This window comes from Cornus florida, unplaced genomic scaffold (assembly GCF_030987335.1).
Source record: "Cornus florida cultivar Cherokee Brave unplaced genomic scaffold, ASM3098733v1 CherokeeBrave_3.0.0_Hap2_Chr08, whole genome shotgun sequence".
NCBI classification, from domain to species: Eukaryota; Viridiplantae; Streptophyta; class Magnoliopsida; order Cornales; family Cornaceae; genus Cornus; species Cornus florida.
The window spans coordinates 19,269,009-19,281,119 of record NW_026775578.1 but is presented as its reverse complement, the minus strand read 5'-3'; the positions used below and the strand labels follow the sequence as shown (position 1 = coordinate 19,281,119).

The 12,111-nt window shown below is 35.6% G+C and overlaps 1 protein-coding gene across 1 annotated transcript; it reads left to right on the top strand.

Annotated features, from left to right (window-relative positions):
* Positions 1–1,637: 1,637 nt before the first annotated feature.
* On the top strand, positions 1,638–10,795 carry LOC132270626 (serine/threonine-protein kinase Nek5-like). Its single transcript, XM_059771802.1, has 14 exons — positions 1,638–2,239; positions 2,343–2,409; positions 2,529–2,594; positions 2,702–2,748; positions 2,866–2,911; positions 3,029–3,109; positions 3,196–3,238; positions 3,363–3,412; positions 4,519–4,600; positions 4,692–4,741; positions 7,176–7,249; positions 7,820–7,871; positions 7,964–8,617; positions 8,694–10,795. The coding sequence occupies exons 1-14, from the start codon at positions 2,154–2,156 to the stop codon at positions 10,560–10,562; spliced, it is 3,267 nt and encodes a 1,088-aa protein (XP_059627785.1). The 5' UTR covers positions 1,638–2,153; the 3' UTR covers positions 10,563–10,795.
* The last annotated feature ends 1,316 nt before the right edge of the window (positions 10,796–12,111 follow it).

Below are 12,111 nucleotides of genomic sequence, written 5' to 3'. Positions count from 1 at the left end.
TTTTTGAAACCGAGGGAATAATTGATTGATGATTTTTTTTTTTGTCCTTTCTTAAATGCTAACATTTTCATTAAGGGTTCGTTTGGTTAGACGGAAAATTTAATGAAAAGTGAAAGTGAAAGAAAGGAAAATCAAGTTTCCATCGTGCATTTGGTTAGCAAGAATTTTTTTGAAGAAAATTGTGAGAAAATGTTATTTTGTTAATTTGGATAGCATGAAAAGGAAAATAAAATGATTCTACTTACCAAAAATATCCTTATAATTATAAATAGTAATAAAATAAATAAATTTGAGTTAGACTAATATTCTTTATACTTAATTATTTATTTTAGTAAGCAAATAGTGAAATATGAAATAAAATATTATGTGATATCATATGTAATTTTTCGTATTTTTTTTACAAGGACTAGAACCCTCGAATTTTTACACTTTAAAAGTTGAGTAAGTACTAATATAATTGACTAATTTAACTTGTGTATATGGAAAAATATTGATTATTATTAGTACGATGAAATTATGCCAACTCTGTTCTATTTTTAATAAAATCTTGAGTCATTGGATGCATCTCAATGAGTGGAACACGGTAGGACTCTAGCTAATATATACATATATGTATGTATTATTATTGTATGTTCATATATGTATGTATTATTATTGTATGTTGTCTTGAGATGACATGGTTTATGAGATAACCGTATTACCAACTGCGAAAAATTGAGCAATTGCAGACATCATCAAAAAATAATAATTTAATAATGGAAGGAAAAATTAAATTAATTTTACAGACACAAATAAAATTACAAACAATTAAATTAATAATAGACAAATTAAGTAATTTACAGAATAGGGAAATTTTTTCTATCTAGTTTAGACAACATATGGGCATAATAGAAAAAATAAGAAATAAAGTGTACAACTTTTGCAGAAAAGTTTCGTGTGTTTTAAGCTTGAAAAAATTCCAAAATTTTCACTTTCTATCTAACCAAATTATTAAAAAATTTAAAATTTTCTCTTTCTTTTCTTTTCCTGCTACTTCTTACTAACCAAATGAACCCAAGAGTTTGAGTCACCTCCCTAATGAAAATGTCTTATTAATCATCTCCTCAAACGTATTTATGTCATATCCTCACCATTTTATAATTTGATAAAGTGAAATAAAAATTACTGCATTTAGATTAAAACATGAAGAGGATCACTTTAAGACATGAAAACTACCACATTTAGATTAAAAATGAAGAGGATCATAACGTGACATAAACACTACTATACTTAGATCTGAGCATCGGGAGGATCATAGTCTTGTTATTTATATAAACATCACCGGCGCACGTTAGAAAGAGGCAAAATGTATGCAAAGCACATGGCAAGTAACTGACTGCCTCACTCTGCATTAATACACACTAATCATTGATTGCCAGTCAACTCATTGGGGTACGTAAACGTAATGAATGATGGTCAAAGCACCAATTCATTCCACTCATTTAACGGTCCAGATTGAAGGTCATAAGACAAACGGCAAGGATTGGATGGACTCCACCTTTCACCATTTATTTGTCTAGATCCGCTTAGAAGCTTGCGGACCAGCTGGTCTTGTCGCCGTAGAACCAAGCATACCCATGATCTCTCCTCCCATCTCACTTCAATACGCACAAACTTTCTCTATCTAAAAGACGAGGAGAGAGAAAGTGAGATTTGTTGTAAATTAACCCGCTTCTAACCATGATTAGCTGCTAAACCAAATCTTCAAAGTTAAATAATTTCGTTCTCCACAAAAATTGAGGGAAATGTTTTTTTTTTATTGCTCTCATAATATTTCTCGTTCTAGAGAGAGAACAGGGGAGAGAGGAAAAGAAACACTGGGGAGAGCGAAACGAACGGAGTGAGGTCTTGCTTTATTGACTGAAGGTTTGAATCTGATAGAATCAGAGCAGAACGAGAGCATTTTGTAGATGGAATTGGATAAGACTTCATTGGAAGATACTATTAGAGTGGAGATATGAGAGTGTATATATATATAAATGTAAATTTATGAGCAGAGAGTTTTTATGGTTTTGTTCTGCTAATTTTCAGTGAAAATGGCAGTGATAGTAGATTGATTGATATATATAATATATATAGTGATAATAGTGGATCGAAATATTAATGTATTCAAGATGGATCAGTACGAGATCATGGAACAGATTGGTCGTGGAGCATTTGGAGCTGCAATTCTCGTCAATCACAAATTGGAGAAGAAGAAGTACGCCCTTTCTCTCTGTATATAGATTATTTTTCTCTCTCTAAACTTGAGCTACTCTTAGTTCATCATATATTCTGTAATGTATATCATTTTCAAATTACAGGTATGTCTTAAAAAAGATTCGTCTTGCTCGGCAGACAGAACGTTGCAGGAGATCTGCTCATCAAGAGGTAGATCAATTTAGTTGGATCTTGATTTGCTTTTACACTTTGTCTTATACTTATTTTGATTTGTATTATAGAGAATATGTATATATTTTTATATACATTGTGGAAATTTTGAATTGCAGATGGCTCTAATTGCACGAATTCAACACCCCTATATTGTCGAATTTAAGGAAGCATGGGTGGAGAAGGTTCATTCTCACTTCTACTACAATTGCCAATTTATAAGTATTTAATTTGGCACCTTGTTCTATACCTGCCATTTTTATTCTGAATTATAGTCTATGTCACACTGTAGGGCTGTTATGTTTGCATTGTTACTGGATATTGTGAAGGAGGAGACATGTGAGTTTCTAAAAATTCTGAACTTGAATTTAAAATGATTTATGTTATTAATTATACTACACACACTCTCACATATATATTAGCATTGTTGGTCTATAATCTATAATCTTTGAACAGGGCGGAATTGATGAAAAGATCAAACGGGCAGTATTTTCCCGAGGAGGTATTATGTATAGAACTACTCCATTTTTTGCTTCTTTATTAAATTTTCGCTTGTTAATCTTAGATTTCAATGTTTTTGGATCAAATGAGATTGCTGACATTTGTGTGCATCACTCAGAAACTCTGCAAGTGGTTCGCTCAACTACTATTGGCAGTCGAATATCTGCATTCAAATTATGTTCTACATCGAGACCTAAAAGTACGAAAATAAGTATTGCTTAAGATGTCTGTTGTAAAGTTTTCCTATTATTATTTAGACTGACTTCTTTAGCAACTTCTTGGCAGTGTTCCAACATCTTTCTTACCAAAGATCAAGATATTCGTCTTGGTGAGTTTGTTATTTTTTATTTTTTATTTTTATTTTATCGGAAGTTAAAATGGATTTTTTCCACTGATCCAAGTTTCATTACTAACTTTTACTTATTTATCCTTCAACTCTTACTTGTATCTAGGGGATTTTGGACTTGCTAAAACTTTGAAGGCAAATGACTTGGCTTCTTCGGTATGTGCTCCACATATATATTTGCTATGTTCAATTTTTGGCAATTTTAAGGGATGAAAGATTCTATTTTGAAGGCATACAACTAAATACTATGAAACTATGACAATATGAGGATGTTGATCTCTTCATATTTGTACCTAGATCCAAAATATTGCTGTAGATAAATGCACTATTGTACATGTTTCATTGCCCATAATATGCAAATATCCTTGTCATTGAAGCTATATTAATGTTGGGAACATCTGTTTCATTAATTATTATGTGTTCTCAAACACTAATGTGGTATATATCGATACACAGTTTGAAGGTATTAAATAACAGGTGTTTATATCTTATGACGGTATGATAAGGCTGTTATCTTTGTCACAAAGTTTGGATGTCATATTGTTGCTGCAAATATTTATTTCTCCTAAGAGATAACTAATTATATCTTACCAAAACTGAAAAACGTTATGCACAAAAAACCTCCTTTTTTATTTTACTTATTTATTTTAATAAGGGAGGGTGTCTCGACCCCCCTTCAGGTATGGGACTACTCCCTTGAACACAAGACTTCTGGATCATGCCCATAAACTTAAGCCAACTCAGCTACTCTGTGGGGGTTCAAATTAATCCTTTCTGATAGTTAATTGGCTAATGTTCAGATGAGTGAAAGTAATATTAGAGGAAACTTCTTGGAAACATTTTCTAGAATGTTCAGCATAAGTGTCTTGATTGACCATTCCAGAAGCAGTCCTGTGGTAGTCTACATTTTTTGCTCATATTTCATAAGCCCCGATTTTCTGTAAACAAGTGCGAACTTTGTACTAGTATCACAGACCTATTAATGCAAATGGTCTTGCAAATTTTCCGAGGAACAAATGATCTTGTAATTTGGTTATGTTTTCTCTAAGTTACTCTCGAATTTTTATGAATATTAGTTGTACCCTTATTCGTTGTGTATATATAATAGAAAGTGTGTAGATGCTTGTTCCATCAAATGTGAAATTATTTATTCTTCGTACACTATGCTAATATTTTGATTCTTTTAAAGATGAAGAGACACAACTGTACTGCACACGTTTCCATTGGCAGAGTTAATAGTAATTTTGTTTTGTTTTGCCCAGGTGGTTGGAACTCCTAATTACATGTGTCCTGAACTTCTTGCAGATATTCCTTATGGCTTCAAATCAGACATTTGGTCCCTGGGTATCTGCTTCCTTCCTTTTCTTTTCTCTAGAGTAAATTATTGACATTCATAGCTCAATTTTGTGTTCGGCTGAACTTCTTTGTTGACCAGGATGCTGTGTTTATGAGATGGCTGCTTATCGTCCTGCATTCAAAGCTTTTGTAAGATTTCTCCTGTATTAGATCTTTTTTCAATTTCATGTCTATGATATTGACTTTAAATAAAATCACAAAAGCCTATATTGGAGTAGTGAATTAGTGATACTGTCTGGCAACATATTATCTGAATAATGTCCAGCACTGAAGTTTCCATTTCTAATCAATGAACATAGTGTGCAAAAGTCTGAATACCTGAAATTTACTTTTCGTACTTCTCTTCAAAACTAAGTTGCATAGAGAGCAGCATTTATGTGAGCACGGCGTTAATGCGAAGGCTGCTCTGACATGCTGCTAGACATGGCTGTATCTTGTTATAAGGAAATAACATAATCATAAAGAACATATGTATTATATTTCATAATCAATTGTGTTATATTCGTCTCCATTCATTTATTTGCTTTTTATTTGTATTATTTTAGAGGTAAAAATCTCACCCTACAATCATGTTCTTCACTTTCTTGTATACGAGCAGGATTCATGCAAAAACTAGAACCTTGGCATCGGTGTGGTACTAGTCAAAGGCACTCATATTCTTAAGTCAGTAAGATAGAGAAATTGTGACAAAGAGGTTAAGATTGCTTTTGAATGCTGGAGATTGCATACATGAGTCTGGTTATGCCATTGACTATTTAAAGATGACCTGCCTACATTATAGACAGGGTTAAAGTGCTTGGCACAAATCAGATAGGATAAACCTTACATGCCAAGTTCAAATGCTTGTTTGGAGATATAATCTAAATAGCAAAGTATTTTTTTAAGAAGACTCTTCTTTCCTTGTGGAAGATTTCCATATTAATCATATTGCTAACTGATGTAACTTACTAGGAATAGGTTCCTGCTGGAATAGGATATGCAAATTTCGGTGCCAATTCTGTCCATTGGTCAGACTTGATTTTGGTTCGTGCTGATTTGTTTGGCATGAGTTCCCAAATCAAGTTTCAGCTACTGCAGAAATGTGAATCCTATATTTTGTAATCAATTCCTTTTTCATCTATAAATGAAATATTTTGCATTCTCTTGATTCATTTTGTTCAAGTTCTACCCTAGCTCCCCTTGTGTTGATACCAGAGAAAAGCTCTCCAAATTTTGCAAGTCCCCTGATCTTTTATGTCCTTTGTAGTTCTACTTAATCTTTCTTGGAGATGGCTTTCCATCGAGTTGGGACTAAGAGAGACGTAACCTAAAAGGGTGTCAATCAACTTAGAACTGTGTACATCATTCTAGAGAGCCGTAACTAAAAGGGTGTCGATCAACTTAGAGCCGTGTACATGTTTCTAGACTTTGTAGATATAAGACTAGTTTATGAGGAAACTGTTTTCCTGTTGATCACAGTTCACAAGGCAGATGAAGTAGCATAACCCAAAAATCATTAGGGAAAACTATATTACCTTCCCTTTACCTCATTACTTTACCACTTCCGGTCTCATTGATGTTTTTAACCTTTTGCTAGAGATAAATGCTAATCTGTGGAACATTCTTTACTGCTATTCTCTTCGGCATGCTCAGGGGAAGAGCATTAATCTCGCTTCCCTGGATGTGTTGATGATAGAACCCCTGAAATCCAATAAAGAATGGATGAGGAGGAAATTCTGATTTCTGATGATTAGTATGGCTTAGAGTGGAGAGAGATCGTCCTCCCATCAGCAAAACTATAGGAATATCAGGTTGATTTTATGTGCAGAAAATTCTCATTTGCGGTGACTGGGAATATGCAAAAAAGTTCTTGCAGAATCATATAGTTCAGGAAAGCATATAACCTCATGCATTTAAGGCAGACAAAACATTCATTGTGGCGACCTTGTGGGCTGGTGTGTGTGAGCGTGTGCAGGTGGCACCAGTAAGCTACCACACTGGGCGAGCTATAGGTGCACATCTATGACAAGTGCAGAATCATATAGTTTAGGAAAACATATCCACATCGCCTTGGTGTAGATGGGGCAAGTGCTATATGTAGATTCAACACCCATCTATGACATAACGCATTTTAAAGCCGTGATGGCCGTGAACCTACCAGAACTCCGGAGTTAAGCGTGCTTAACCGGAGTAGTACCAGGATGGGTGACCCCCTGGGAAGTCTCTGGTCCGGAGGAGTCAAAAGCGGACAATATTGTGTCTGGCTAGAGTAAGGGTCGTTACATTCATTTCTGTGTACATGCATCTATATTGAGTAAGTTTATGATTTGCATTTGAGGACACAACTTGCTTTAGATGCTGCAACTGTTTTTAATTTTTGCTGTATAATACATGTAATGTATCTGAACTGTAGCATAGCTTATTGATGAGTTATAATCTTATTGTCTCTATAAAGCTTTCTCAAATTAAGTTTCTGAATGTTGGCTTCCATTATTTGAATTCTTTGCTGTTTTTAAGTGCATCTAATTTTTTTCTTCAATGTTTCCATTTATTTATTTATTTTGGATTATACATTTTGTCTCAGGATATGTCAGGATTGATAAGCAAGATAAACCGTTCCTCCATTGGTCCTTTGCCTTCCTGTTACTCCCCCTCCTTGTAAGTCAATAGGTTTCAGAATTGGTCTTAAGCATATTGTTCCTGTCTATTAATATTACATGACCATCTTCTTGAATGTAAGTGCTCTCACATCATAACATTTCATCTGGTTAATGCCTAATATATTGCTTTGCCTAGCATGCTCCCAGTCGCTTGCATTAGATCCTAGGTGGGTGGTGATGGGCCTGATCGCTTGGCAATTGTCTAGTTTGTGCTCATTCACTTAGACCCTAAAAGTTCTTTCATTGTGGACTTGAAACTCGGCAGTCTGTTAAACAAGTAACTAGCTTGTGTCTAAAGAAGTACAAGAAAGGGAAGAGGATACATTATATAACGGGACTTCTGAAAATAGATTGTCCTAATTGCTTCTTATTATGAAATCTTCTTTTGGTGGATGGATAAGTATCAAATACAAAGATAATAGAACTTCTAAATCAATATTTTACAGAAACTTAAATATTTTTATTTCCATTTCCTTCTATTTTTCTTTTCTGTTATAATTGTATCAGTATGCTATTGTGTGATTAGGTAATAGATTAATACTGGATCTTTTATACATTCCACCCACAGGAAAACACTTATAAAAGGCATGCTAAGAAAGAACCCTGAACATCGGCCGAGTGTAAGCCTTTTCAGAATTTCTGTTTCAGTTTAAACATAGTTATTCTTCAATCAGGACATCATCTTGATTATCTGTTATCAATTTTTGGCTAGGCTTCTGAGATTTTGAAGCATCCGTATCTGCAACCTTATGTTGACCAGTACCGCTCATCCTTTAACCCTCCTACAGCCTCTACTCCAGAGAAGCCTCTTTCTAGTGCTCTCGACACTCGGAAGAATACTGCTGAAAGCCGAAGCAGTAACAGTTCTTGCAGTGATAGAGAGAGTTCCATTTTGGGCGAGAAAAACATCCCAGCCATGGTGTACAATTGTGACAACAAAGGCACAGAAACAGATTTTGCTTCAGCTGATGATGAGGTTGGCTGTTATCACCTCCTGCCAATTGATGAACAAAGGGGTGCCAACATGTTGACTCCTGAAATTGATGAATTAGAGGTGATCAAACCCTTTCATGGTGAACATAGATCCAATTGTGAAGCTAAAGAACCAAAAACTATAAAAAACATTATGATGGCTCTGAAAGAAGGGAAAGTTAGAGAAAATAGTTCTCCATTGAGAGGCAATCGTACAAAGCCTGGGGCTTCAGGGATTCAGAGGACTAATACAGAAGTATGGCCTAAAGTACCCAAACCAAGTTCAGTTACTCCTGGTTCCAAGGCTAATGCAGATGCACCAAAAGCTTCACCAGCAAAGTCCAGCTCTGATTCTGCCAAACGGATTCAGGGAATGCCTTCTTTGAAGCATCAGGTTTTACAGTTCAATGTTTTCTGTTTTGATTAGTATCTTGCTGAATTGTCATTTATATTGCTGACTATCTTTGCAGTTACCTTTTACTGACTCCTCTCCGAAGACTAAACCTAGATATGATGGGATGCGTACTCCCAGTCCCGTGAGGCATGTTGATGAAGATGGACTTTCTACAAGAACAAGACAAAGAACCCCTCCTAATCTGGTCAGACGTTCATCAGTTCCAGGACGGATTAAGCAAATGGGGCTTGACATCCCAAATGCCAAGAGCAATACTGTGAAGATAGGACCGAGTGAGACAATTCAAGATTCTGAAAAGACACACACACTGGCCGATGGTTGTGTTACTCATGTTTCAAGGGAGATTATGCAGGAGTCTCAAAAGGACGTAGTTGGAGCTGCCAGAGGAATCCACACAGATAGCATGAAGCAATTGAGGGTTGACGCCACAAATACCAAAAGCAACACCGTGATGGTAGGACCAAAAGAGACAATTCAAGATTCTGTAAAGACTCACACGGTGGCTGATGCTTGTGTTACACATGTTCCAAGGGACATTATGCAGGAGTCTCAAAAGGCTGTAGTGGGAGCTTGCAAAGGAATGCAAACAGATAGCATGAAGCATATGGGGCTTGACACCTCAAATACCAGGAGCAATACTGTGCAGATCAGACCAAGTGAGACAATTGAAAATTCTGGAAAGACTCATGCAGTGGCCAATGGTTGTGTTACACACGTGTCAAGGGAGCCTATGCAGGAATCTGAAAGGGCTGTAGTGGGAGCTTGCAAAGGAATGCAACCAGATAGCAGAAACTCTGCGTCATCTTCAGTGTCAATTCAAGGATTTGAGCTTTCTGATTATGCAACAACTCCCTTTATTAAATTGAGAGAACATGTACTACCCTTTAATGAGGAAGTTGCTCAAACTGAAAGCTCAGAATCACATCCAACCAGCTTCTTATTTGCTTCCCCGTTGCAAACTGAGATGTCTGGAAATGTTTCAAGGGAATGCCGTGAATGGGACAAGAAATCTATACAGTGCTCGGAGAATTCTAAGGCTCACCTAGATCTTCAGAACATTTCTGCTGGTTGTGAGACTGATTGTTTGAGTGTACCTCAGGAGATCCCAATCCCACGTACTGAAGAAATATTTGTTTGTAAAGATGATACCCCTTCAAGAAGGTCCATTAGTGAGCAAAATGTAGTGCCCCAGTTGAATGTCACTTCTACATCCATTGGGGATGACAAGTTCACTGTAAGGGAACTTCTATCATCCGTAGCAGACACTATTTCCCCTAGCCTTCCGATCTCATCTAGCCAAAAGAATTTTGTGCCCGACAAAGGAACTGTTTCACATAATTCAATAATTGAAAATCCAGCTGCTTCACATCTTCCTCCAGCATTTGATGATGTCATACATGTGATTCGGCACAGTAGTTTCCGAGTTGGGAATGAGCAGCCAGTGAAAGAAACTATGGAAAGGAATATGGATGTTGGGAATCTCATAAATGTGGTTAGTAACGAGTTGGATATAAAGAACTTAACAACTCCAGCAGCTCTGAAATCATCCAGTAGCTCCGACACCGTGACTATAAAATCAAATGTTTCAGATGTTCCAGGAATTATGGAAATGGATGTAAGGAATTCCCCCTCTTCAATTCAAAAACCTGAATGCCCCGAACCAGTAAAGCCTAGCTCTCCGGTGACGGAAGAGGAAACACCAGCAAAGGAAATTTTGGATGTCAAATCTTTTAGGCAGAGGGCAGAGGCACTTGAAGGACTGTTAGAAATGTCGGCGGACTTGCTTCAGCAAAATAAATTAGAAGAGCTTGCAATTGTTTTGAAGCCTTTCGGGAAAGATAAGGTCTCTCCAAGGGAGACAGCTATTTGGTTGGCAAAGAGTCTTAAAGGAATGATGCTCGAGGACTGCGGACGGAGTTCATAAATCATCATATTCTGCTGGTATGTTTTCTCCAATTTGTTGTTTATTGATATTACCACACTAGTTTCCATCTTTTTGTCATGTTTTCCACCCATTCAAGTTCCATTTGAATTTTAAAAATGAACAATCAAGCACTTTTTTTGTTTATTTTTTATTTTACTACTTTTTTTTGTAATTCTTTCAATGCAGTATGTTGTACATATTAACTGTACCAATAAAATAAGTTATTATTGTCACTTCTTATGGGATTATTTGTAACTATTTGTTATTTATAACTCGTAATTATTTGTTACAAGTGACCATAACTTCACATATGCTCTTGTCATGTGACACTGCCAGTATCTTTGGATTTCGACATATGATGTAACATATTTACTTCTTGTCACTTCACTTAACACCGTCTAATCACACCCCAAGGGGAAAAAAGGAAAAAGGAGAGAAGTGTCGAAGTTGGATTAAATTACATATACAGTATTAAAAATCATTGCTCTGTAATCCCTTGTAATACATATACATTATTAAAAATCAATGACTCAATATATTAAATGTATGTAATTATGGGTAGTGTGGAGCCTGATAGGTACTGTACACCAAGTCCAACTACGCTGATTCAAATTTTTTGGAGAGTATTTTGGTAATTTTTGCACTTGTTATTGTAGCCCTAGTACGATGGTATTTATTCATTCTGAACTCTCTATATCTGCTGCTGTTTCTTATTATCATAGTGAAAATTCTTGCGACGTAAGCTTAATTTTGAATAAACCAAGTAAAATCAGTGTGTTCTTGTGTGTTTGTATTTGATATCTTTCTTGTATTTTTTATTTAATTTCGCAACATGTAATACATATTCCTTTTAGGAAAAACAATGTTTTGAGTTCTTTCGTTTTTTTATTTTTTTTTCTCCTGTGTTCTTTATGAATTGAATCGCATTCTTTTGTTTTTCCCCTCTCTCTCTCCATTTTTTTGGGACATTGAAGGGTACTGTCACCCATTGACCATGACCAATTACTCCCAGTACACATCAAACCTTTCAAGTCTGGTCTTGGTCGGTAATACTGTTAGGTTGGTCTAAGAAAGGAATCCGAACCGAAAACACCTCTTCATAGTTCGTGATGCCTGAACAGGAATAAGAATCATATTAGGTAGAATAAATATTCAATGCAACTCCGATGCCATGTTAGTTTTATAATCACGTTATAAATCAATCAATAAATTCTTGTGAGAAATAGGTATAATGTCCTATTTACTCACAGATATTTTCTTCAGCTAGAGGATTGAGAAGAAAGGAAGTAGGATTATTGAGTGGATGGACCAAAATATATTTGCATCACAATAATTAATTAGTTCGTAGCATCACATGCTACACTTACGCAACACTGATATTGAGAATGCAACATCTTATATCAAGTTACAATACTGTAACATTAGCTATTAAATTGAGAATGACAATACTTTTACATCTTTTGTTGTTATTGGTTTGATTTTGTTTAATGAGTGTTGCAATGTTGAATTTAAATGGACGGATGGTAATGTGAACATGATTCTTGTACAG